This window comes from Symphalangus syndactylus, chromosome 3, assembly GCF_028878055.3.
Source record: "Symphalangus syndactylus isolate Jambi chromosome 3, NHGRI_mSymSyn1-v2.1_pri, whole genome shotgun sequence".
NCBI lineage: Eukaryota > Metazoa > Chordata > Mammalia > Primates > Hylobatidae > Symphalangus > Symphalangus syndactylus.
Window position 1 is genome coordinate 32,681,034 of NC_072425.2, and position 27,327 is coordinate 32,708,360.

The 27,327-nt window shown below is 37.3% G+C and overlaps 1 protein-coding gene across 41 annotated transcripts in view; it reads left to right on the forward strand.

Moving 5' to 3' along the window:
- Positions 1-27,327, forward strand: part of PTBP3 (polypyrimidine tract binding protein 3) — a 166,185-nt gene that overhangs the window by 96,402 nt on the left and 42,456 nt on the right. For 37 of the 41 annotated variants that reach the window (XM_055271470.2, XM_055271476.2, XM_063636110.1 and 34 more), the window contains 3 exons: positions 12,456-12,625; positions 20,241-20,387; positions 25,840-26,004. In XM_055271470.2, coding sequence (XP_055127445.1) covers positions 12,456-12,625; positions 20,241-20,387; positions 25,840-26,004 — 482 coding nt within the window. The remainder of the gene's footprint in view (positions 1-12,455; positions 12,626-20,240; positions 20,388-25,839; positions 26,005-27,327) is intronic. The other 4 variants (XM_055271483.2, XM_055271482.2, XM_063636119.1 and 1 more) reach the window with 1 other exon arrangement.

Here is a 27,327-nt window from a genome sequence, read left to right on the forward strand (position 1 = left end):
AATTGCTGAGTTGAAGAAAGAGATTGAAGTTTGGGAAGGTTGAGTTACCTGGGAGGTATGGGAGCAGAGTATGAGAGAGAAGGGCCTGTGTAGAAAAAGTGCTTCAGAAATAATACCTTTGAATCTGTTATTGAATATTATTAAGCCACGTATGCACAGTACATATGCCTGTGAGGTCAGGCATAGAACAACCAGAGAGCTATAAGCTTAACTTTCCAGGACTCACACAGGCCTGGGAGAGAGATTTGAGTGATAGCCAACTACAATAGAGAGTCCTTGTTGAATACTTGAAGCACACTCAAGGGCACCTGACAAAAGAGGAGACATGCCTTGACAGTAGGACTGAACTAGCTCCAGCATGAAGGCAAATCCAAATCCACCCTAATGAAACTTAAAAACAAACTCCAAAACAGTGTAGCTAATCTGAAAGTAACTTATGTTTTTCTAAAAATGAAGTCTAACACTTTAAAAGAAATAACAAATACAACAAAACAACAGAATAACAAATTCTGATGCTCATAATGTGGAGCAACCAATTGCCAGACATGTTAAGAACCACAAAAATGTGACCCATAAACAAGTGCAAAATCAGTCAACAGAAACAAACCTAGAAAATTACAGAGATGATGGAATTATCAGCTGTGCACTTTGAAACAGTTACTAAAAGTATGTTCAAGTATTTAAAGGAGAATATGAGCATAGGAAGGAGAAAAAAATCAAATAGAACTTACAGAGATTAAAAATAAGACACCTGAAAAAAATACATGATGGCATTCATAGCACATTATCTTCTACAAAAGAAAACATCAGTGAATTTGAAGATAGCAAAAGAAACTAAAGCACACAGACAGAAAAAAACTGAAGGCTGGGCGTGGTGGCCCACCCCTGTAATCCTAGCACTTTGGGAGGCCGAGGCAGGTGGATCACCTGAGGTCAGGAGTTCGAGACCAGCCTGACCAACGTGGCGAAACCCCTTCTCTACTAAAAATACAAAAATTAGCCGGGCCTGGTGGCGTGCACTGGTAATCTCGGCTGCTTAGGAGGCTGAGGTAGGAGAATTGCTTGAACCCCGGGGGCGGAGGTTGCAGTGAGCCGAGATTGTACCACTTCACTCCAGCCTGGGCAAAAAAGCAAGACTCTGTCTCAAAAAAAAAAAAATAAAATAAACTGAAAAAGAAGTGAACAGAGCCTTAGTAACTTCTGGACAAAATCAAGCAGTCTAAACATACATATGTATAACCGAAGTTGTGGAAAAAAATGGTTGGGGCAGGGAGCAGAAATACATCTCAAGAAATTATCCCAAATCTTCCATATATGTTGGAAAACATAAACCCACTTACCAAAAGTTCAGTGAAACTTAAGCAGGTTAAACACACTGGAAACCACACCCAGGCTTATCATAATTAAATTGCTGAAAACCAGGAATGCAGAGTAAATCTTAAAAGTAGCCAGAGCGGGGCGGGGGTGGGGGTTGGTGGAGGCAGACGATGGGGGACCACATTTCCTTCAAAAGAACAAAGATTAGAATGAGGAGAGAGATTTCTTACCTGATACAGTGCAAGCCAGAAGACAATGAAACATCATTAGAGTGCTGGAAAAAAAAAAAAATCAAACTGGAATTCTATATGGAATTTAAAGATGAAGTTAAAATCTTCTTTCAGGCACACAAGAGCTGAGAGCATTTGTTAGCAGCAGACTTCCATTTCATGAAATGATAAGGGAAATACTTTAAACATGAGGAAAATGATACCAGTTAGAAACTTGAGTTTTATACAACATGATAAATATGTGGATATATGACTTTTCCCTCCTTTTTGTTGTTAATTTAAAGGATTATTGACTACTTAAAGTAAGATAATATATTTTTGGCGGTTATGACATATGGGAAAAGCAAAATATACAACGGTACCACAAAGGATAGCTTGAGGGAAAGAGACATATACTTTGGAAGGTTCTTACAGTGTGCTGAGGTGTTTTAATATTATTTGAAGGTAGTCTGTGATAAATTAAAGATGTATATTGTCTACTCCACAGCAGTCACTTAAAAAGTAAAAAGGGATAGCATATAATGTAAATGAAATAGAATACCAAAAAATAAAATCCAAAGGAAGCCGGGAAAGAAGGGAAAAAAAGGAATAAAAAATAAATGGGACAAATAGAAAAAAATAATAAGATGTGGGCTTTTAAACCCAACCATGTTAATAATTATATGAAGTGGGAATACGATAAAAAATTCAATTAAAAGACAGATTGTTTAGATAAAAGGAAGACTGAGTTATTTGATACGTATAAGAAACTCATTTTAAATATGAAATCTCAGGTAAAAAGCCACAGGTTGGGAAAGAAAATATATGCAAACACTAATCATAAAAATACTGGAGTAGCTAGCTATACTGATATCAGGAAAAGTTGACTTTGGGCAAAAAAATATTACCAGGGATAAAGAGAGACATTTCATAATGATAAAGAGGTCAACTTACTGAGTAGACGTAATCTAAATATAGATCTATTTAATCTAATTGCATAGTTTCAAAATACGTAACATGAAAACTAATAGAACAAAACAGATAAATCTTCAAGTATATTTAGAGATAGCACGCCTCTGTCAGTCACTGATGGTATAGTAGACAGAAAATCAGTAAAGGTATAGAACGGGGGTTGGCAGGTATCTTACCTGTGGGCCAAATCCATCCCATTGCCTGCTTTCAAATTTCCTGTGAGCTACGAGTGGTTTTTAAAATTTAAAATGGTGAAAAATACTAAAGGATAAGATTAAATGACACACGAAACTTCCATGAAATTCAAATTTCTGTGTCCATACGTAAAATTGTATTTGAACACAGTTACGTGATTTGTTTATAGCTGCTTTCATGCTGTAACTGCACAGTTGAGTAGTTCTGACAGAGATCCTGTGGCCCACAACGTCTGAAATATTTTTGTGCCCCTTTAAGAAAAAGTTGGTAGATCCCTAATATAGAAATTTTTAACCAGCTTGATCTAATTGACAATATAGAATAGTCTTGCCAACACCAGAATAATATACTTTGTTTTCAAGTTAATATAAAGTAGTCACCAATTGTATTAGTCCTTTCTCTCACTGCTGTAAAGAACTGCCTGAGACTGGATAATTATAAAGAAAAGAGGTTTAATTGTGTCACAGTTCATGTGGCTGGGGAGGCCTCAGGAAACTTACAATCATGGCAGAAGGGGAAGCAGGCAAAGTCTTACATGGCGGCAGATGAGAGAGTGAGTGTGAAGGAGGAACCGCCAAACGCTTACATAACCATCATATCTTGTGAGAACTCGCTTCCTATCACAAGAAGAGCATGGGGGGGAACCACCCCCATAATCCATCCACCTCCCACCAGGTCCCCCCCTCAACACATAGGAATCATGATGATTACAATTCCAGATGAGATTTGGTGGAAACACAGAGTGAAACCATATTATTCTGCCCCTGGCCCCTCCCAAATCTCACATCCTTTTTCCATTTCAAAACCAATCATGCCTCCCAACAATCCCCCAAAGTCTTAATTCATTCCAACACTAACCGAGAAGTCCCAAGTCCAAAGTCTAATCTGAGACAAGGCAAGTCCCTTCTGCCTATGAGCCTATAAAATCAAAAGCAAGTTAGTTACTTCTAAGATACAACGGGGGTACAGGCATTGGATGAATGCTCCCATTCCAAACGGGAGAAAGTGACCAAAACGCAAGGGCCATAGGCTCCTAAGCAGGTCCAAAATCCAGTGGGGCAGTCATTAAATCTTGTGTTTTTTTTTTTTTGTTTGTTTTTTGTTTTTTTGAGACAGATTCTTGCTCTGTTGCCCAGGCTGGATGCAGTGGCACGATCTTGGCACACTGCAGCCTACGCCTCCTAGGTTCAAGTGATTCTTGCACATCAGCCTCCTGAGTAGTGGGACTACAGGTGCACATCACCATGCTTGGCTAATTTTTGTACTGTTAGCAGACTTGGGGTCTTGGCATGTTGGCCAGGCTGGTCTTGAACTCCTGGCCTCAAGTGATCTGCCTGCCTCAGCTTCCCCAAGTGCTGAGATTATAGGCGTGAGCCACCATGTTTAGCCAGTCATTAAATCTTAAGGTTCTAAAATAATCTCCTTTGACTCCACCTCTCACATCTAGGGCATGCTTTTGCAAAGGGTGGGCTTCCAAGGCCTTGGGCATCTCCGCCCTTGTGGCTTTGCAGAGTTCAGCCCCTGTGGCAGTGTTGAGTGCCAGCGGCTGGTGTTGAGTACCTGTGGTGTTTCCAGGCGCATGATGCAGGCTGTCAATGGATCTACCATTCTGAGATCTGGAGGACAGTGGCTCTCTTCTCACAGCTCCACTAGGCGCAGTGCCTCAGCAGGGACTGTATGTACGGGCTCCAACCCCACATTTCCATTCTGCACTGCCCTAGTAGAGTTTCTCCATGAGGGCTCCACTCCTGCAGCAGAATTCTGCCTGGACATCCAGGTATTTCCATACATCCTCTGAAATCTAGGTGGAGGGTCCCCAAGCTCAACTCTTGTCTTCTGCTCACCTGCAGACCCAACACCATGTGGAAGCTACGAAGGCTTGGGGTTTGCACCCTCTGAAGCAACCGGTGAGCTGTACCTTGGCCCCTTTTAGCCACTCCTGGAGATAGTGCAGCTGGGATGCAGGGCACCAATAGTGCAGCTGGGATGCAGGGCACCAAGTTCCAGGGCTGCACAGAGCAGCAGGGCCCAGGCCAGCCCGTGAAACCATTGTTTCCTCCTAGGCCTCCAGGCCTGTGATGGGAGGGGATGCTATGAAGATCTCTGACATGCCCTGGAGACATTTTCCATATTGTCTTGGCGATTAACATTTGACTACTGGTTACTTACGCAAATTTCTGAAGCCAGCTTGAATTTCTCCCCAGAAAATGGGTTTTTCTTTTCTACCACATGGTCAGGCTATGAATTTTCCAAACCTTTATGCTCTATCATCTATTGAACACTTTGCTATTTAGAAATTTCTTCTGCCTGATACCCTAAATCATCTCTCTTGAGTTCAAAGTTCCACACATCTCTAGGGTGGGGCAAAATGCCGCCAGTCTCTTTGCTAAAGCATTGCAAGAGTGTCCTTGGTGCCAGTTCCCAGTGAGTTCCTCATCTCTATCCGAGACTACCTCAGCCTGGACTTCGTTGTCCATATCACTATCAGCATTTTGGTCAAAAGTATTCAACAAGTCTCTAGGAAGTTCCAAAGTTTCCCACATCTTCCTGTCTTCTGAGCCCTCCAAACTGTTCCAACCTCTGCCCATTACCCAGTTCCAAAGTCACTTCCACATTTTCAGGTATCTTTATAGCAGTATCCCACTCTACCAGTACCAATTTACTGTATTAGTCTGTTCTCACACTGCTATAAAGAACTGCTGAGACTGGATCATTTATAAAGAAAAGAGGTTTAATTGACTCAGTTTCACATGGCAGGTGAGGCCTCAGGAAATTTACAATCATGGCAGAAGGGGAAGCGGGCAAGTCTTACATGGTGGCAGGTTACAGTGAGTGTGAATGAGAAACTCTCAAACACTTATACAACCATCAGATCTTGTGAGAACTCCCTCACTATCACAAGAACAGCATGGGGGAAACCACCCCCATGATCCAATCACCTCCCACCAGTTCCCTCCCTCGACACATCGGGATTATGGGATTACAATTCTAGATAAGATTTGGGTGGGGACACAGCCAAACCATATCACCAAGACAGGCAGGCTGTATCCCGGGTCCTAAAATAAGTTTAGTCCTTTAAACAGTGATTAAAATCATGTAAATTGACTCCATTAGAACTCTATTAGAAATCAAAACAAGATCTTCACATATTTGGGGGAAAAATTTCCCAAATGGAAAAAAAAAAAAACCAAACCCATTGATCAAAGAAGTTGTCACAAGGGATATTAGAAGCTATTTTGAACAGAAATAAAATGAAAGTGTAACTTAATGAAATTTGTGGGGTTCCACTAGAGTTCTTAGAAGGAAATATGTAGTTTTAAATGTTTATATTAGAAAAGAAAAAATGTCTAAAGTGAATCATCTAGGCTTCCAGCTATAACTAGAATAAAAAGAACATGTTAAACCCTACAAGTAGATATAAAAGAGGAAATATTAAAGATGAAAGCAAAAGTCAGTGACAGAAAACAGAGAAAAATTAATGAAACCAGTAGTTGTTTATGTGGTAAATAAAATTAGTTATGATACCTCTAAATAGACTTAAAAAAAAGAAAAGACACAGATTGCCAGTATCAAGAATGATTCTACAGTCACTAAAAGGATATTATTATTGACTTAATGTTTGTATCCTCCCAGAATTTGGTATGTTGAAGCCCTAACTCGCTATGTGATGGTATTTAGAGCTGGGACCTTTGGGAAATAATGTTTAGATTACATGATGAAGGTGGGTGGGGCCCTCCTGAGGAGATTAGAGTCCTTAGAGACATTAGAGAGCTTGCTTGCATGTCCTCTCTCCTTGCTGTGTGAGGACACCGTGAAAAGTCAGCCAGCAAATAGGCAGCCGTTTGTAAGACAGGAAGAGCCCTCACCAGAAACCCTTGATCTTGGGCTTTTAACCTCCGTAAATTTTTCTTGTTTAAGCCACCCAATCTGTGGTAGTTTGTATGGTAGCCATAGCAGACTAAGTCGATTAAGTGAATATTATGAAATTTTAAGCTAACAAATTTGACACTTTAGATGAAGTGGACAAAGTCTTTGAAAGACACAAATTACCAAACTGATACAAAAGGATTAGAAAACTCAGCCATATAGCTGTTTAAAAAATCAAATTAGTTATTGAAAACTACAGTCCCATATGGCTTTATTGAAGTCTATCAGACATATAAGGAATAGACAATACCCATCCTACACAGACTGTACAGAATGTAAAGGAAGTGGGAACACTTTACAGTTTTTCTTATGAGGCCAGTATTATGCTGTTGCAGGAAAAGAAAACTACAGTTTAATATCCTTCATGAATATTGACATAAAAATGTTTAGCAAATATTAAATTAAAGTCAGGAGTTTTTCCTTGTAGTAGCAGTGTGAGAGCAGAGTACAAGCTGCAGCGGTGGAAGTCATGGCAGGACAAGCATTTAGTAAGTTTCTTCTGTTTGAGTATTTGTTGAAAAGAATAGAACTAAAACCATAGGCATTATGCTTACAGAAAAATCTCAAGGAAAAGTATTGTTAGCAGTAGTTGGTAGCTGTTGGATTGGGCTCTGAAGGAAAGAATGGAGAGATTCAACCAGTTAGCGTGAAAGTTGGAGATAAAGTTGTACTCCCAAAATATGGAGGCACTAAAGTAATTCTAAATGATGGAGATTATGTATTAATAATTTTCATTAGAGAATGGGGTCTTGCTATGTTGCCCAGGCTGGTCTCAAACTCTTCCTCAAGTGATCTTCCCACCTCAGTCTCCTGAGCTGAGACTACAGGTACATGCCACTGTGCCCAGCAACAAGGATTTTTTCTTATTTAGACATTCTTGGAAAGTGTGTAGACTGAAATAAATCATCATTGAAATGGCATCAACATGAACCTGTCCATCCCACTGAAATCTTTCATCATGGAAATAATTCTTTCATTATTTCTGAAATAATGAAGTTCTGAAATATTTCATTGTGTAAATAATTGCCATATCTCTTATAACAAACTAGTGATCTCTAAAAAAAAATTACATTCATTATGTATATATATACACACACATACATAGACACACACGTATGAAGAGTGAGGAAAAAAATCATGGTACATGTGTCATGACCAAGTAGGGTTTCTACAAAGTGCTTACATTTGAAAATCAGTATAACAGAATACAAAATAAAATCTGCTCACCTTAAGAGATCTGGAGAAGGCATTTGAAAGAATTCAACTCCTTTTGTGATAAACAAAATTGTTAGCCAACTAGGAATAGAAGGGAACATTTTCAACTTGATAAAGGCATGAAACTACAGCTAGCATTATTATATTCAATAGTGTAAGATAATGCTTTTTCCCTAATATCAAGATCGAGGCAAGGATGCCCAGTCTCATTGATTCTATTCAACATTTTACAGACAGAAAATCCTGGCTAGTTCAGTAAAGCTGTAAAATAAATAAATAAATAAACTAGATAAATGGCAGGCCAGGCACGGTGGCTCATGCCTGTAATCCCAGCACTTTGGAAGGCCAAGGTAGGCACATTGCCTGAGGTCAGAAGTTCGAGACCAGCCTGGCCAACTTGGTGAAACCCCGTGTCTACTACAAATACAAAAATTAGCTGGGCATGGTGGTGTGCACCTATAATCCCAGCTAGGGAGGCTGAGGCAGGAGACTTGCTTGAACCTGGGAGGCAGGGGTTGCAGTGAGCCGATTGCACCACTGCACTCCAACCTGGGTGACAGAGCAAGACTCCATCTCTAAATAAATAAATAAATAAATAAATAAATAAATAAATAAATGGCATATAAATTTGAGAGTAAGAAAACTGTGTATGTAGAAATCCTAAAGAATTTAGCAAGGCTGTAGGATATAAGATCAAGATATCAAAGTCAGTTGTATTTCTGTATATTATCAATTATTAATTATGACAAAAAATTTAAAGTGTTACTGGTCCATATCCGTAAGTATGAAATACTTAGGGATAAAGGTGTCAAAATATGTGTGAGACCATTACACTGAAAACTACAGAACTTTACTGAGAGAAATTTAAAAAGATCTAAATAAATGCAGAAATGTCATGATGTTTATGGTTTAGATGACTCAGAAAAATGTTAAGATGTGAATTCTCCCCAAATAGGTACCTCATTTCAAGAATGGTGATAAAGCTGTAGTAATCTGTAGGGTTCAGATTGCCCAGGGTGGGGGTTGGGGGTTTGGTAGGGAGGACTAACTGCAAAGGGATACTACGGAACTTTTTGGGATGTTTTGATTTTTGTGGTGGTTATATGGATTGTATTTGTCAAAACTCGTCAAACCCTGCATTTAAAATGTGGATGGATGTCTTAATCTATCTAAAGTAGACCCTCATAAAGTTGATTTTTAAGAAACGAATCCACGTTTCTCAAGTAGTTTTCCTGACAGATTCTTCTAGTTTTGAGGTGGGAATATTATGAATTTTTGAAAACCCTCTTCCACATAGCTCTTTGGAAGCGTGACTAATATGTAGTGGGCATTTTGTAGTTTTTAATATCTAGTTTAGTAAAATACAACACGATTTATACAAGCAAAGTATTTTGAATGCTTATTTTTGTATTAAGATTTTTGGAAACTAGTCTGTCCTTTTGTACAGAAAATAATTATTTAAATTTATGTGTCCAATACATTTGAATTTCCTTGTTTCCTGTTGGCTTTTAAATCATGGCCATACAATTGCTTATAATGGTATACATTCTTCATCTTCAGATTATTTATCAAATCTTTACATATAACCCTTTCCCAGTCACCTAAATGAGTCGTTCTTAGATTTTGAGATTTCATGTAGTAATATGTTCAGTTAATTTGGGGCAAATTCTTAATTATGGCAAATAAGGACATCAAGTGCAAAAAATTGCTGTCATTTACAATTACCATTTTGATTGGGAAAAAATAGAACATAATTTCCAAGCAAAACAGTCATTCTTAAGAAACGCTAGACGTATTATTGATTACAGTGTACTAGATGTTGTGCTGACCATTTAAAATATATTGAAAAGAACAAATTAAAATTTCCAAATATTCTTGTTATACCGGTTTTACAGGAGTAGAATCTGAGACTTAGTAACGTTAAGTAACTTGCTCAGAACAGGATATCTGATTTCATAGCTCTGCGCTCTTAACATAGCCCAGGTATTTTATAATATGGAACAATTAACACCCTAAAATGGTGATTTATAATTGCAAATTTCTTGGTAAAAGTTTGTCATCTTAGGTCTTTATTTGATAGTGCAACACGAATGGGAGCTCAGGTAACTTGTTCGGTATTCACATTTTCTCAAACATAGAATACCTCTGTTAAAGAAACAGCTTTCTTAGTGTTCTTTCATTCTTGTTGGAATATTCTGGGTAAACTGATAGGAGCCTCATGCCTTTAGAAAGTTTCTCCAGTCCTTTTCCCCAGTCCTGTAACTCCTTGTGCTGGTTGAGCAAGGCCACGTTGGTGGTGGTATTGTTTAGCTCTCTATGCCCGCAGGGAGGGTGCCAAAAAGACATTCCCTGTTCAACTCTCGCCCCCGTCCAGAACTCTGATGTTTGTTATTTTACTCTAGTGACAGTGTTATCATTTGTTATTCTCAATCCATGTAAGCCTTTGTAAATTTACATTGTCAGTGTCAAGTTACTTACCTTTTTCTAGGAATAGTAAGACACTTTGAAATTTTTGTGGTTTAAAAAAAGAAATTACCTTTACACTTCAGTTTGGGTATTTATGAGACTCAAATGAGGCAGTGTAAGTGAAAACAGCTTGAAAGTTAGAAGTGAAATGACATTTTAGGTACTTGGTGCCCGTTTAGGTATTTGGTGCCTGTTTAGGTTTTTGGAGCAGAATAATGACATGATATACATAATGTAATGTAATGTTATGTTATGTTATGTTACGTTACTTTACGTTACGTTACGTTATGTTATTTTGAGACAGGGTCTCAAGATTTGAGACAGGGAGTGCAAGTGGTGCAATCTCGGCTCACTGCAGCCTCCTTCTCCTGGGTTCAAGTGACTCCTGCCTCAGCCTCCCAAGAAGCTGGATTATAGGCATACGCCAGCACATCCTGCTAATTTTTTTTTTGTTTTGTTTTGGTAGAGATGGGGTCTTGTCCTGTTGCCCAGGCTCGTCTCGAACTCCTGACTGCAGGTGATCAGCCCACCTCAGCCTCCCAAAGTGCTGGGATTACAGGCGTGAATCACTGTGCCGGGCCTGATACACTATTTTAGTTAACGTTGATATGATACTGGATCCCCAGAATATGGGAAGCAGGGAGAGTGAAATTAAGAGTAAGGGAGAGCTGAAGTGGGGGCAAGATCAGGGTGAGGTGGGTGACTTTGAGAATGGAAATGAAAGAATATAATCGGTAGTCATTTTGGAGGGAAAATTAGTATTTCTTGGTGATTGATAAGGGAGAGGAGTAGATGGAATCTCTTGCCTTCCAGGTTAATTAATCCGGTAAACATTTGTGTGCCAATTATTTTCCATAATCTGACATAGGCATTTGCTATATAAAGGTACTCAGACCTGTATGGGCCTCTAGGTATTGTTAGTCTTTTAGGTCTGGGGAGGATGCTGCTTGCATTCATGAACATAGAGAATTTGGGAGCAAGTTCTAGTTTGGGTATTAGGTCAACCTATCTAGTTGTAAACAAGTTGAGTTTTGTGCCACAGATATGGATGGATATGAAATATGGCTATATTAATTTTTATTTGGTCCTCATGAAATTTGTTTAGGATTACAGACATTTGATTGTGAAGTTTCGTTAGTATTTAGAGAAAGGATATTTTTAGGCATTTGGAAAGATTATGTTTTTCTCCAAGTAGTGGCAAATAGGGTATTTAGTGATCAAACAACATTGCAATGAACTTTTAGCTTTTAAGTAATTTGTATTTAGTCTTTTGGTTCTATTTCTGGAAGAAAAACCTTTCTGAATCTTAACTTGCATAAACTTAAGTGTTCCTTACAGGCTTGTCAATTCTAGTTATTCTCAGTATTGAAACAATAGTATTTAAATAAATTTAGCTTAGATAATGAATTTTTTTACTTTACAGCAGTAATTCTCCAACTTCAGGGTAAATAGAATCTCCTGGAGGGCTTGTTATAAAGCAGATCGTTGGGTTCCACCCCTGGAGCTTCTGCTTCAGTAGGTCTGAGTGGGGTTGGAAATTTGCATTTTCAGCAAGGTGGTACTTAATGTTAAGAATTATTGTTGTATAATAAGGAATAAGATTAGCATAGGAAACCACAATTTAGCTTCTAAAAAATAAAGACTATTAACACCTAAGAAATAAACTTTATTTTAATAAATATACAACTCAAATCCATATCTCCTTAGGATGTGATAAATACCAGATTTTTATTATAGTCTTTCCTGAAATTTTATTGTTCTAATTTATTTAGCAATAGAATAAATTAGAAAAATGTCCTTAAAATACATTAAAGACATCATAAATAGTGTTCTGTATTCATAAGAAAAAGTTGAGTATTTATAGGTATTTGAAATAATATAATTGATTTACCCTTATACTTTTCCTTGAAGTTAAAAATCAGACTTCAGTTTAAAAAAATTTAATACCCACAGTGAAAAACCAAAGCACCTATTTATTAAAAGGTAGTTGGTTTTGTTTTCTACTCTCCTTTTCCACCTACCCCCATCAGCCCCATGTTTCCCTGAAGTTTAAAACCCAAAACTCATTTAGGATTAAATGTGACAACATGATTAATGTGGTATGTCAACCCAAATTAGTTGCAGTAATTTAAAAAAGAATCTTATGTTTTTTAGCTAATGGGAATGACAGCAAGAAATTTAAACGAGATAGACCTCCCTGTTCGCCTTCCCGTGTTCTCCATCTTCGAAAAATTCCATGTGATGTCACCGAAGCAGAGATCATATCATTAGGTCTACCATTTGGCAAAGTAACTAATCTTTTGATGTTGAAAGGAAAAAGCCAGGTATGTAATATTTAAAGATTGACAAAGAGTGATTATCTCCAGATGTTAGTATTACTGATAATTTTTATTTTCTTGAGCTTTTCTGTATTTTTAAAATTTCATACTATGAACATAAATTAGTTTTAAAAGTAGATTTTTTTGGGGGGGGTGTAACAGGAAGCAACAAACAGTAGTAACACAGGAAACAGGATTTCTCTTATCCATTGACTTATGTTTCTTCTTCTGAAGACACAAATTTTATATATATTTTTAGTTAATTTGTTTTTAATTTTATTTATATTTTGTATTACACAGTGGTTTATCAAATGTCCTGTGATTAGCAGAAAACGCTGATAGGATATAAATTATACCTCATTTGGCAAATTAAAGAACAGTTAAGTTTTCAAAAATCTAGATAAAAATGTATAGTATTGTCGGCCGTGTGCAGTGGCTCACGCCTGTAATCCCAGCACTTTGGGAGGCCGAGGCAGGAGGATCACCTGAGGTCAGGAGTTCGAGATCAGCCTGGGCAACATGGTGAAACCCCATCTCTACTAAAAATACAAAATTAGCTGGGCGTGGTGTCACATGCCTGTAATCCCAGCTACTTGGGAGGCTGAGGCAGGAGAATCGCTTGAACCTGGGAGGCAGAGGATGCAGTGAGCTGAGATCGTGCCATTGCACTCCAGCCTGGGCAACAAGAGTAAATCTCGGTCTCACCAAAAAATAAAAATAAAAAGTATAGTATTGTCAAAAGACAAAATCACAACACATTTAAACATGATTTGATTGGCTTCTATTTGTGATTCTAGAACCGAGCAGCACCTCATTCTTTAAAATAGAATGAATGTTCCACTGGGCAAAACAGAACAGTTGGTTTTTATAAGGTGGGAACAAGGAAGTGACAATTGTTTAAAAAGTGAATTTGTTAACATCTGGTTATTGCATTTTACTTTTCTCGTAAGGGTCAAAGTAGTAGGAACTTATTGTGTGATTCAGATAGGCCACGCTGTTTCTGATTGGTTGCTGCGAATCTCCTGTTTTCAGGAAAAACTGGTTTGTTTGGGGATTTACCTGCTTTACTTTGCATGAGTGACTCCATTTTAATTTGGACTGGTCTGCTGGGGTGTAGTACAGGAGGCTAGTCCAAAATAATGTCCTCTCAAAAAGTCTAACAGTTTATTTTAGGTATAGAATTAATATGTGGCTTCTTTCATAATTCAGAAGAGACTGTAAAGAGTCTTCATTTGAGAAGGTAACAGGTTATTCTTAAGATGAATAACGAAACTTGTTTCTGTGGTGACCATGACAAAAAATATAATACTTGTCATGTTGATTTTAGTAATTGTATGTCCTCTTGTTCCAACTCAGACCCCACTGGAATGAATTCTTTAGTTCTTTGCAAGTTTTTGGCTGTTCTAAAAATTTTTTATATTGTTTATTACTGTAAAGAAGAGGACAACAAATCTAGGCCCTAGGTATTTTGTAGTACATTGTGATGTATTACTGTGTTTCATCTGCTTTTGATAAATAATAGGTTTAAGAAACACATGGTAAATACATTTATAAATAAATAGATTAGTAAGCATTGGGCATGAAAGAGGTTGGATGATGATGTCTGAGTTCCCTATATTTAGTAAATCACTTATTTAATATCCTCTTTAATTCACATGAGGTTACTAAGATCTGGAGAAGTTAAGTAACATGCCTTAATATTTGGCCCTTGTTGTATTTCCACATTTGTCTTAAATCCTTTGGAGACAGCGCATCCCTGCCAGTTAGATCGTTATTTTAACACAATTGCTACTACTGAGAATAGTATGGTTTGCATGATTTGAACAGAGACCACATGGCCATGTCTAATGGCTAATTGCCTGTGAAAGGCTGAGCAGGCAACATCATAATTTTCTTTGTCTCTGCTACTGATTCTGGGTTTATTTTTATCGGTAAGCTAACCGTAAGTGTTATGTTAATTGCTTGTGTTTTGATCACAAATCCTGTTTAGAAAATATCTTTTCAGTAAATACACTTGAGCAGGAGATTCTAATTTGAGTCACTAGATCCACTCGTTGAGTGATAACTTTTCTCAGGGCATTTGGAGGATGGAGTGTTGGGGGCCAAATGGGGATTATTTTTACCAGCCTTCCGCTGGGTAGTGACTTTTGGCTGTCTCTCCACTCTGTACTATGAAAATTGGACTTTTTGACTAGATACTTAAATAAAATATAAGTGATTACTGGACTCTGTGGAAAAAATTATTTTAGCACATGAAATTTTAGGTTCTATATACTTAAAGAAAATCCTGTGACAAGAATCATATTCCAAATATATTGTTTAGCTTTTCCTTTATGTGACTGATGTTAGAAATTGAGTATGTTCTTAACATTTAGAAAGGAGTTTGCAGAAATATGTCCGTAAGTGAATATTACTGTTTACAAATTGTTTGTTGAAAGATGATTTAAAAACAGTTAGAAATAAGCTAGTTGCCATAGCTGTTTTTCCTACCTTGATCATTTTTATCCTGTCTTAGAAAAATTAGAAAAAATATATTACTGACACAAGTGGATAATGGTTTCAAAGTACATCATGGACATTTTTACCTTTTAAATAGTATAAATGACTTGAAGTCAGTTTTGCTCTTTTAAGATCGTGCAATTTTTATTTATTTGGGGAGTTTTATTTGTTTATTGTGGGTTGATTTGTGATGTTTCATCCACTGTCACATGGCTAACATCACTGTTTCATAGAGCATTGGTAGTTCATTTGGAGCATTTCATTGGTTCAGTTGTTACATTTGGTTGGTACAGTTATACATCATGTTTAACATCTGTCCAGTTAATACAGCTTTTCTAGACTTCATGTGGAAACATTTGACAAGTAGGGTAACTATAAACAAAGAAATAGTTTGATTTAGAGATACTTGCCATTTCCTGTGTTCAGTAAATTTTATTAACAAATGTGTATTTTATAAATTGTAAATATTTTATACATAAGTTGAAATGGTTGATACATGCTTGCTAATTAAATGCTCCTGTGCCTGGGCATGGCACTTGCCTCAAGGATTGCTTGAGTCTGGGCATTCTGGGCTGTAGTGTACTAAGCCGATCTGGTATCCACACTAAGTTGGCATCAGTATGGTCCAGGCTGCATAAGGAGGGGTGAACCGGCCCAGACTGGAACCAGAGCAGGTCAAAACTCCTGTGCTGATCAGTAGTGGTATCTTGCCTGTGAATAGCCACTGCATTTCAGCCCAGGCAACATATCAAGACCCCTATCTGTTAAAAAAATGGATGGATGGATAGATGGATGGGTGGATGAATAAATAAATATGTTCTTTTGTAGTAAAAAAAGAATTGGATTGTCTAACTAGAAATTTGTGTTGATTTGGATCAGGAGTGGTTCCTGCATTTTAAATTTGAGATGTTCTTACCAGTATTTTGAGGACTCAGAATGGTTAATGTCTATAGTTTATAACTAATCATTAAAATAGGGCAACAAAGTCTGGGCACAGTGGTTCATGCCTGTAATCCCACCACTTTGGGAGGCTGAGGCAGGAGGATTACTTGAGCTCAGGAGTGCAAGACCAGCCTGGGCAGTATAGTGAGACCTCATTGCTACAAAAATTGTAAAAAATTAACCAAGTGTGGCAGCACCCACCTGTAGTCCCAGCTACTTGGGAGGCTGAGATGGGAGGATTGCTTGAGCCCAGGAAGTGGACATTGCAGTGAGCTGAGATCGCGCCACTGCAGTCCAGTGTAGTGAGACTCTGTCTCAAAAAAAAAAAAAAAAAAAATGAAATAAAAAAAGTGAGATGGGGGACAAAATCTACCACCTTAAAGCTTTGTAAGTATCTTATTCCTGTTAAGAGGAAACTATATATACTATAAAATGTAAATGTCAAGAGGCTTTTGCCAGCTCAGCTTTTCCTGAGTCATTCTTCAGGTATCTACTATTAGTACAGTGACTACAGATAGCAAGTCACTTGAATGACTTAAATCAATATTGACTCTGTAGGAAGTTCTCAGATTTCCATAATTTGAATAATTGATCCTTTGTCCCTTATTTTTAAAAAGTATTCTGTATTTGAAGATGATAAACTATTTTCTTTTTCTTTTTTATTTTGAGATGGAGTCTTGCTCTGTTGCCCAGGCTGGAGTACACTGGAGTTCACTGGTGTGATCTTGACCTCACTGCAACTTCTGCCTCCCAGGTTCAAGTGATTCTGCTGCCTCAGCCTCTTGAGAACCTAGGATTACAGGCACCTGCCACCACACCTGGCTAATTTTTTGTGTGTGTTTTTAGTAGAGAAGGGGTTACACCACATTGGCTAGGCTGGTCTCAAACTCCTAACCTCAAGTGATCTGCCCGTCACGGCCTCCCAAAGTATTGGGATCATAGGCGTGAGCCATTACGCCTGGCCTTATTTTATGATAAAGGTTGAATATCCCTAATCTGAAAATAAGGTGCTCTAAAATCTGAAACTTTTTGAGCACTGTAACAATCAAAGGAAATGCTCAGTGGAGCATTTTGGATTCCAGATTTTTGAATTAGGGTTGCTCAGCTAGTAAGTATCTTTGGCAAATATTAAATATTTCAAAATCTGAAATCTAAAACACTTCTGTTCCTAAGCATTTTGGATAAGGGATACTCAGACTGTGCCTCAGAATTAAATACAACATATATGTGCATGTCTGTGTTCTAATTAATGCCTCAGTACTTAAAAAGGAACCTAAAGCTGAGCGTGGTGGCTCATGTCTGTAATCCCAGCACTTTGGGAGGCCGAGGTGGGTGGATCATTTGAGGTCAGGAGTTCAAGACCAGCCTGGCCAACATGGTGAAACCCCTTCTCTACTAAAAATACAAAAATTAGCCAGGTGTGGTGGCGTGCACCTGTAATCCCAGCTACTCGGGAGGCTAAGGTTGCAGTGAGCCGAGGATTGCTTGAACCCAGGAGGCGGAGGTTGCAGTGAGCCAAGATCGCACCACTGCACTCTAGCCTGGGCTACAGAGCAAGACTCCTACTCAAAAAACAAATACAAAAAAGGGAACCTAAGCCCTGGGAACACTAAAGCCATGTGAGTCTGAGTTGGGGGCAGTTGGTGGTAGTGGTGGGTAATATGGTAAGGAGATCACTGAAAAATTTTCTTCACAATGTTTTTTGAGGGTTGAGGGATAGAGAGAGGGTGTGACATGGGGAAAATTCTTGGTGGCTTAAGATAATGCTGTCTGTCAATGCTGCACACGTGGTTTACCATCATTTTAGACTGGAATTTCAGATGCCATTTTAAGGAATGCTTAAGAATCGTGATTCTTAATGTTGGGAAACCTTTAAAAAATTAAAAATGCTTCATATGTTTATTAAATTCAAAAGCGTAGAATTATTTAAAGTAAAACTTGATATTCCCCAAACAGCACTCTTTTCTGGCCAGTTTAGTGTGATTCCATACATACAAGTAAATGTGACATGAAGATGTAGATACCGTGTTGATATGTGTGTGCACATGTATGTATATAAACATGTAAAATACAGGAAATACCTTTACATATTTATATGTAACCTTTTTTCAAAATGTAACATGGGTGTTAATTAGAAGCATTTGAAACATTGAGTACGGAGAAGGATTTGGTGACGCCTGTAATCCCAGCATTCTGGGAGGCCGACTGGGGTGGATCGCTTGAGGTCAGGAGTTCGAGACCAGCCTGCATGGCGACTCCCTGTCTCTACTATAAACCCAAAAATTAGCTGGGGGCTTGGTGTCATGCGCTTGTAATCCCAGCCACTTGTGAGGCTGAAGCAGGAGAATCATTTGAACCCAGGAGGCGGAGGTTATAGGGAGCCGAGATGACGCCACTGCACTCCAGCCTGGGTGACAGAGTGAGACTATGTCTCAAAAAAAAAAAAGGATTTGGAATTGGAAAATTGCCACTTAATTAACTGGTTTTATGTGGTTCTTGGTTTTTTTCTTGTTTCTTCCTAGAAATACTTAAAAAGGCAAATCTAAAGTGTGCACCATCATATGAGTAGAAGGTGAAAGATTTGTACCATCTGAAGAAAAACCAGAGTATTGATCACCATTTTACAAGGATGCTTTTCAGAGGCTGAGTTTAATAGTTTTATTCTGAAAAATCCCATACAGTCCAACTAACAGGAATTAAAAATGATCTCAAATAAAAATCATCTCATGTTAGAGCTACAAAGAGACTTAAAGATCCTGTTAGGCAGTGCTTCATGTTTTAGATGAGGAAACTAAGGCTCAGAGGTGTTAATGAGTAAGGTGTCATAGCCAGGCATAGATTTTAATCAAGTTCCCTTTCTACCATATCATGCTAGTTCTCATTTCTTGCTATCACATATGTTGGTAATGTATGAGATAATAAAACTCTTACTGAAAAAAAGTGAATGCTCTATTAATTTTATTCGTAAATGGCTGTTTTTAAAAAGAGTAAAAGGAGAACAAACCATTTTGCCCCATCTCTGTTTAAGACTCTGGGTGTTATTAAAGCAGTGTTTCTCAATGTCTTTTCCTCTGTTTTTTTCTTTCCCCTCCCCTAAAGACGGTTTTTAGCCTTTTTACCCCCAATTGCCCCCATTAAATTTAGTATCTGTTTATGTATTGTAGCCTTTTAGCATCAATCTTTTTTTTTTTTTTGAGACACAGTTTCGCTCAGTCACCCAGGCTGGAGTGCAATGGCGCGATCTCGGCTCACTGCAACCTCCGCCTCCTGGGTTCAAGTGATTCTCCTGCCTTAGCCTCCCGAGTAGCTGGGATTACAGGCACCCGACAGTCATTCCTGGCTAATTTTTATAGTTTTAGTAGAGACAGGGTTTCACTGTGTTGGCGAGGCTGGCCTTGAACTCCTGACCTCAGGTGATCCACCTGCCTCAGCCTCCCAAAGTGCTGGGATTACAGGCCTGAGCCACTGTGCCCAGCCTTAGCCTCACTGTTTTTAATGATAAACTTAAATCATAGCCGCTGAAAGCATCCGTTTACAATGGTGATGTACACATTTATTTTCATCTTTTTAATTATTTCTAGATTTTAAAAGAAACAGAAATAAAAGGAAAACCAAAAACTGCATAAAAGCTCTTAATCAACTGGCAGTTAAATCCTTTTTTTTTTGAGACGGTGTCTCACTCCTGTTACCTACGCTGCAATGCAGTCATGCAAACATGGATCACTGCACCCTCATAGGCCTGAGCAGTCCTCCTACTCAGCCCCTCCCTCACCCCCCCGACCCCAAGTAGCTGGGACCACAGTCGTGTGCCACCATGCCCAGCTGATTTTTAAAATTCTTTGTAGAGATGGGTTCTTGCTGTGTTGCACAGGCTGCTGTTGAACTCCTGGGCTCAAGCAGTCCTCCCACCTTGTCTTCCCAAAGTAGCTGGAATTACAGTTGTGAACCACCATGCCTGGCTTCTCAAGTTCTTCAGTGAACCCAACTTTTTAGATGTTTCTAATTAACATCCATGATATTTTGAAGCAAAGGTGTTTTTTTGTTTTTTTTTTCTCCCCCTGGGAGTAATGTCATTTTACTTGAGAATGCATGGGTTTAGAGCAAGCTAGAATGGCAAAATATCTCTTAACTGTCTTTCAAAAAGATGAGCTTTCACTTTACCTTCTTGTGTTTATTGCAGGCTTTCTTAGAAATGGCTTCTGAGGAAGCTGCTGTTACTATGGTGAATTATTACACTCCTATTACTCCTCACCTTCGAAGCCAGCCTGTTTATATTCAGTATTCCAACCACAGAGAACTTAAGACTGACAATCTACCTAATCAAGCTGTAAGTATTAAAGGTGTTTTTAAAAATAGGTATGGGAACACATGGTATGATAACTTACATACTTCACAGATGAAGAAAAAGTATGTGCTTTTATTCATTTTAGGATACTTTACTAGTCATAATTGTATATGTAAATTCTTCCCCCAGTTCTTAAGAATAAGAAAGCAGTGCCATTTAGAAATATATTAGAAGTAATTTCTTCTCTTGAAACTGTTTTCACAGTAAAAAAGGAGAAAAAATATTATATACATCTTAAAATCTCAGATCTGAAAGGAACTTAATCATTCATTTCAATCATCTTTTTCAGACTCTAACAAAAGCATTGAGAAATTGAGTGAATTAAGTAACGGAATTTAACACCTTAATAAACAATTTTTAGAATTGTTTATTAAATGATTTTTGACTCCTCAAGATGAATGTGAAATGTAGCATAGCAACATTTCTTACCCATTTTTCTGTTATTTTGATGTAGCACACATTGAGTCTTTTGTGTCTTTCCATGTTGATTTTTAAGTGGTTAAAAATAGTATAATAATTTGGAGTTATTTAAGGACAGAAAATCTTTATACACAAAGTAAATACATTTTAAGAAAGTGGTTTTTGGCCAGGCGCAGTTTGGGAGGCTGAGGCGGGTGGATCGTGAGGTCAGGAGATTGAGACCATCCTGGCTAACACAGTGAAACCCCGCCTGTACTAAAAATACAAAAAAAATTAGCCGGGCGTGGTGACGGGCATCTGTAGTCCCAGCTACTCAGAAGGCTGAGGCAGGGGAATGGCGTGAACCTGGGAGGCGGGGCTTGCAGTGAGCTGAGACCGTGCCACTGTACTCCAGCCTGGGCGACAGAGCGAGACACCGTCTCAAAAAAAAAAAAGAAAGTGGATTTTTTTTAAATTATGATTTTAAGGGCGTGTTTGGCCTCTGTATTCTTGCTGTAGGCAAAGAACTCCTCCAGCTCTCTGATTTTGTGTTGAAAGGCAGTATAATGTTAGCTGGTGAGATTAGTTTTCCACATTGTTTGAAACAGCGACATTTACTGCATGTAATCCTTAACTTATTTTAGACAATATTAATGGCATATAATAAACTATATAAACTTACAATAATACAATATTAGATGAACAGAATAGACTTTTTAAAATGAAAAATTGTCATTACAAGTTGTACGTAGGATACATGCTTTTGGTACACCATTCAATCAAGAAAAGTAAAAGAGAAAAGAACTAAAACCAATCCAGTTACCCAGAGATAACTAATAACTAGTGGTAATGTTCATTGTGTATTCAGATGTCTATATATCTAATTTTACACAAAATGTTTTGAAATCTTTTTTTGTGTAATGTTGTGGACATGGGTTTATTATAACAAATATACCATTACCTCATCAGCTTTTAATGACTGTAATACTCCCTTTTATAGGAGAATTATAATTCATCCAATTTCTTTTTGATATACACTGAAGTTGTTTCCTGTGTATATTCCAATACAGCATATTCCAATTCAATACAATGTATATTGCCATGCAAGACAATGTGTATTCCAATGTATATGTATGAAATTGCTGGGACACAGCATGTACCTATTTTAAATTTTGGTATATGTTGCATGATTGCTTTCTGTAGAGATTATGTGCTTAGAGTGCCACCAGTATAATGGATGAGCAAATGGCATTCCAGTCTTCGTTGATAGATAGATGAGTAATTATATCTTATGTTTTACTTTTGTTTGATAATTTGTAAAATACTTGTACTGATTTCTGTTAGTGCCATTTTCTCCATTTTTTATTGTAGTAAAATATACATGACATAAAATTTAGCATTTCAGCCATTTTTAAATGTACAGTTTAATGGCATTAAGTACATTTACATTGTTGTATAGTCACCACCACACTTAGTCTCTAGATGCCATTTCCCATTACCTCAAACTGAAACACTATCCATTATACAGTAACTCCCTATTCCTTCCTCCCTCCCACCTCTGGCAACTACCATTCTACCTTCAGTCTCTATGATTATATGGTCAAATCTCTTAGGATGTCATAATACAATCTTTTCTGACTTCAGTACCATGCTCAGAAAGATCTAGTACACCAAGATTAAAAAAAGAATCTACGTATGTTTTCTTCTAATACTTTTATGTTGTAATTGTTCTTATTTCTATTAGGAATTTTTTGGTTGTAGGAATGAGGGTAAGGGTTCAGTCTTTTTTTTACTCCCAGAGACCAGTTTCTCCTGCATTATTTTTGAATAACTCATTTATTATCTACTAATGTGAAACTTGTCCTTTGTCATATATTAGTTTTCTGTACACACTCTATGCCTACTGATCATATGTACACACACTCACGCACAGTCTTGTCTAACATGCTTATACGTTCTGCTTGCATGTCTTGTTCTACCCACGTTTGTGCTGCTCACATGCTATGCATTCTATGTTTAACCTTTACTACCTTTTGAATTCCAAAAGCTTGGATTCCATTTCTGCATCTGTGCCTTAAGGCTTAAGTTTTTGTTGTTGTTGTTTTTTGTTTGTTTTTGGAGACAGAATTTTGCTCTTTGCCCGGGATGGAGTGAAGTGTAGCCATCTTGGCTCACCGCAACCTCTGCTCCCACCCCCACCCCCCGCCCACCGGGTTCAAGCGATTCTCCTGGCTTAGCCTCATGAGTAGCTGGGATTATAGGTGCCCGCCACCACGCCCAGCTAATTTTTGTATTTTTAGTAGAGACAGGATTTTGCCATGGTGGCCAGGCTGGTCTGGAACTCCTGACGTCAGGTGATCCACCAGCCTCTGTCTCCCAAAGTGCTGGGATTACGAGTGTGAGCCACTGTGCCCGGCTCCTAAGACTTAATATATTGCAGAGCGAGACCTTATTTCTTACTCTCTTTTCAGAAATTAACTGATTAATATATCTTGCCTATTTCTTCAGATAAATTTTGGAATTATTTTGATAACTCCTGTCCCCCAAAAAACACACTTGGAATTGGGTTGATGTTGTAAGTTAATTTGAGATAATTAATTATGCACATTAATTATATTACTCTGATTTTTTTAAGGAGGAAGTTATATTTTGTTTGTTTTCTTTTATGTCTTTCAGTAGAGTTTTTAATTTTCCTTCATGTAAATCCTGCAGTTTTCTCATTAGTGTGATTCCTGAATATGTTACTATAAACCTTGAAGGGAAAAAACAATTTAATAAATCTTAAAGATTGGATTATTCCAAAGAGAAACAGTGAGAAATCCCAGTTGCTTGGCAACCAAAGCCAGCCTAAATGACCTAGTTTATTCTGAGATAGCCTTCATTTCTTCCCAATACTTTTTCCATCTTGTTGCTTTTGTACAACTTTTATGCATTGATGTTTGATAAAATACAATAATTTTTTTAAAATTCAAAGTCCTACATCAAACCTAATGTCCAACTTGCAGATACCTGTTTGATATTTTTAAAGTACTATCGTATCTTTTTATTCTGACATTCCCAGAAAGCTGATAGATGAATGTTTCATTCCTTTTTGTTCTCTGAATAGCAAGCTATCCCAAAATATGCACTTTACTTTTCCAGTTTATGATTGCACTTGCCAGCAGGTCAGGTGAATGTTAAGTGTTTTGTTTCCTTGATTTAAACTAAAATCACAACTGTAAAATTTAGGTTATATTCTGAGATACAGCATTTGAGAAATGGTTGTGTTAATAGGAGTCATTATTGTATGCAGCTTTTCTTGACCTTGTGGATGAAAGTTTATAAATCTGCCATGAGATGACCATAGAAGGATTTTCTCTAAAAAACAATCATACTTAACACTTAAGATCTGTGCATTTTTATTGTATATTTTCATATTCTCAATCTGAGAAATATCTTCTTTACATTTTCCAGGCATTTTTATATTTTACATGAAGTATACATTTCTCCTTATCCCACATTAAATTTGTTTTCCTGATCATACTACTGCTATTATTTCCTTTATTAATTTAACTATTCCAGAGAGTTTGTTACCCAAACGTTTTAAAATTATTTCCCATAATAGGAATTCTGCTCCTTCATAATTTTTAGCATCAGACACACTTTTTTTTTTTTGAGACAGCATCTTGCTCTGTGGCCCCAAAGTAATAATAGTTGCTTAAAATTTTGAGACAATCACAAACTTAGAAAAAAGTTTCCATTATAGTACAAAGGACTTTTGATTGTTGAGCCTTTTGAGAATAAGTTGCCACTCTGGTCCTTCTTTCCTGTCCAATATTTTTAGTCTGCATTTCCTACAAACAAGGACATTCTTCTATCAACCAGAATACAGCAGTCAACATCAGGAAGTTAACATTGATACATAAGTTCCCTCCATTCCTCATACCCCATTTATGTTTTGCCAATTGACCCAATAATGTTTGTTTATAGCAAAAGGATTCAGTTAGAATCACATTTCCATTTAATTGTAATGTCTTTTTAGTCTCCTTTAGGGCCTTTCATAACCTTGACATGTTGAAAATTATAGGCAATTTATTTTCAAGAATGTCCCTCAGTTTGAGTTTGTCTGATGTTTCCTTGTGATTCAATTGAGTATCTGTCTTTGACAGAACATCACAGAAGTAATGCTCTTTTCATTGCATTATAAAATTTCCATTTGTTGTGTTAGTAATGATGGGCTCTTTGATCACTTGATTAGAGTGGTGTTTGCCAGCCTTCTCCACTGTAAAGTTGTTACTTACAAGGGGGAAGAGTAGTATTTTGTGGGCAGGTACTTTAAGACTATGTCAATATACTGTTCCTTATCAGCTGTTTATTTATATCAGTATGGACTAAAGGTTTCCTATGTTATTTGATGGATTTTCTGTTTTTAACAGTTGTTTTATTTTGATACACAGATTGTCCTAGATTTGGCCAGTGCAGGCCCCTTCAAGCTGGTTTCTATGTCCTTTTGGAATATCCCTATCATTCTTTGAACATTTCCTTGCATTCTGACCAATGCTCCCTCCCCCTGCCCCAAAACAAAAATATTTTATAGTCTTCTTGTGATTTCTGGGCCCCTGTTCTGGAATCAGCTATTCTTTTAGAGTGCCTTGGTTTCTTTTAGTGGAGAATATTTAGAAGCTTGTCTTGACTACCCTTGCTTGGGTGTAAACATCCCATGCCATAGTCTTTAATGTTGCTTTCATATTTCTTCCCCCATTGTCTTTTAAAAATTAGGAAATAAAAATTATATCCACATTTTCTCCTTTTCTCCATGTGTTTTTATTCTTCAAGTAAATTTAAGCACCTTTTAAAAATACTGTGTCATTGTGGTATGCAGGGAGGTGTTTGACTGTTGACGGATTACAAATTTAGGATATGTATCTCCAGACAGAGTAGATAAATCTTGTTTTACTTAACTATGTTGCTTCATACTGTTTTATGTCAACTAAATTTTAGGATTCATATAATGCATCTGTATAATCAAAAGTTCTCATTTTGGGTTGTTCTATAGCGAGCCCAAGCTGCACTGCAGGCTGTCAGTGCCGTCCAATCAGGAAGCCTGGCCCTTTCTGGAGGTCCTTCCAATGAAGGCACAGTCCTACCTGGGCAGAGCCCTGTGCTTCGAATAATTATTGAAAACCTCTTTTACCCTGTTACCCTGGAAGTTCTTCATCAGGTAAGGAGGAATAAATACACTTAAGAAAGTTAAGTTAAATATGGCCTCTGAAACTTTTGATGTTTTATATCTAAGTTGTTTAGCTTATTGGTTTTGTTGATATATTTGTTTAAATAATGAAAAAATCTTTATCTAATTTCATAGAAATTAGAGGTAATTTTTTGACAGCCTCCTTTTTCTAACTTGAATACGTAATTAAAAAGGGTGTAAAAAGTTTCGTTTTTTTTTTTTTTCTTGTAGATAAGCATGACAATGAACAAAGCATAGAATACTGTGAAAAGTCCAGGAAGTAGTTGTTCCTTAGAAAGTAATGTCACCGTTGAGTACAACCAATTTATTTCTGGACAACTTCTTACATTTGAGGATTTCTGATTTAAAAATTCTAAAGGGAAAGTGTTCAAAAAGTCTTCACGTGTAATATGAATATACCATGTTAAATATTGACTGATGCCCAACCTAAGCTTCATACACTACCCATTGCTATATCTAAGTTGTCTTGATAAAAGAAATCATGGCAAGTAATATGTAGAATTTAAGAATTGAAGGTTACTTAGTTTCATAATTTTGTAGTGAATAAATCCAAAACCCAAATAATTGATAAGTATAGAATATTGTAGAGCGTAATTGAAGAGCCAATTAGAATTGAAGCTTCCTGATGTAATTTCCCATGTTTTGTTTTTGAATGGTTGTTACATTTTTAACTAATACTTCATATATACATATCCTAAGAATGTAATATACAGTTATCTGGTAATCTGTGTATATAAATATTTGACATATAGCCCCAAAATTTAGTCAGCATTTGTCCTCTTTAAATATATTGATTTCATTTCATTACACTTAACCCACATATTAAAATACTGCAACACTTCCCTTGCTTATTTTCATTTAACAGAGTCATGCCTTTGGATTTGTAGTATGTGCAGAGTCATAGAGGTGTGTGTGTGCTTGTATATGTAAGAATTAAAATGCATCTTACTCTAGGCTCACATTTTACAAATAAAGAAGCTAGGGCCCTTAGAAGTCCATTTACTTTCCCACAGTCCTTATACCAGTTGGCGATAGAGCTCAGACACATTTCTCAGTAAAGTGCTGTGCCTGCATGTATATGTTAAACATGCCATTGAGTAGGCCTACTGGGTTTCCCCTTTGAGAGTTTTCTGAGTACCATTTTTAAAACATATGCATTTGTGAAGCATGTCCTAAGCAGGACTCTAGCAATGGTATCCAGAGCCACGGTTGCTCTCTGAAAGGGTTCAGCTGTTGCTTAAGTGATTGGTTTCATTGTTCTTGTGGATTTTCTTCTCTTCTGTTTATCCTGGA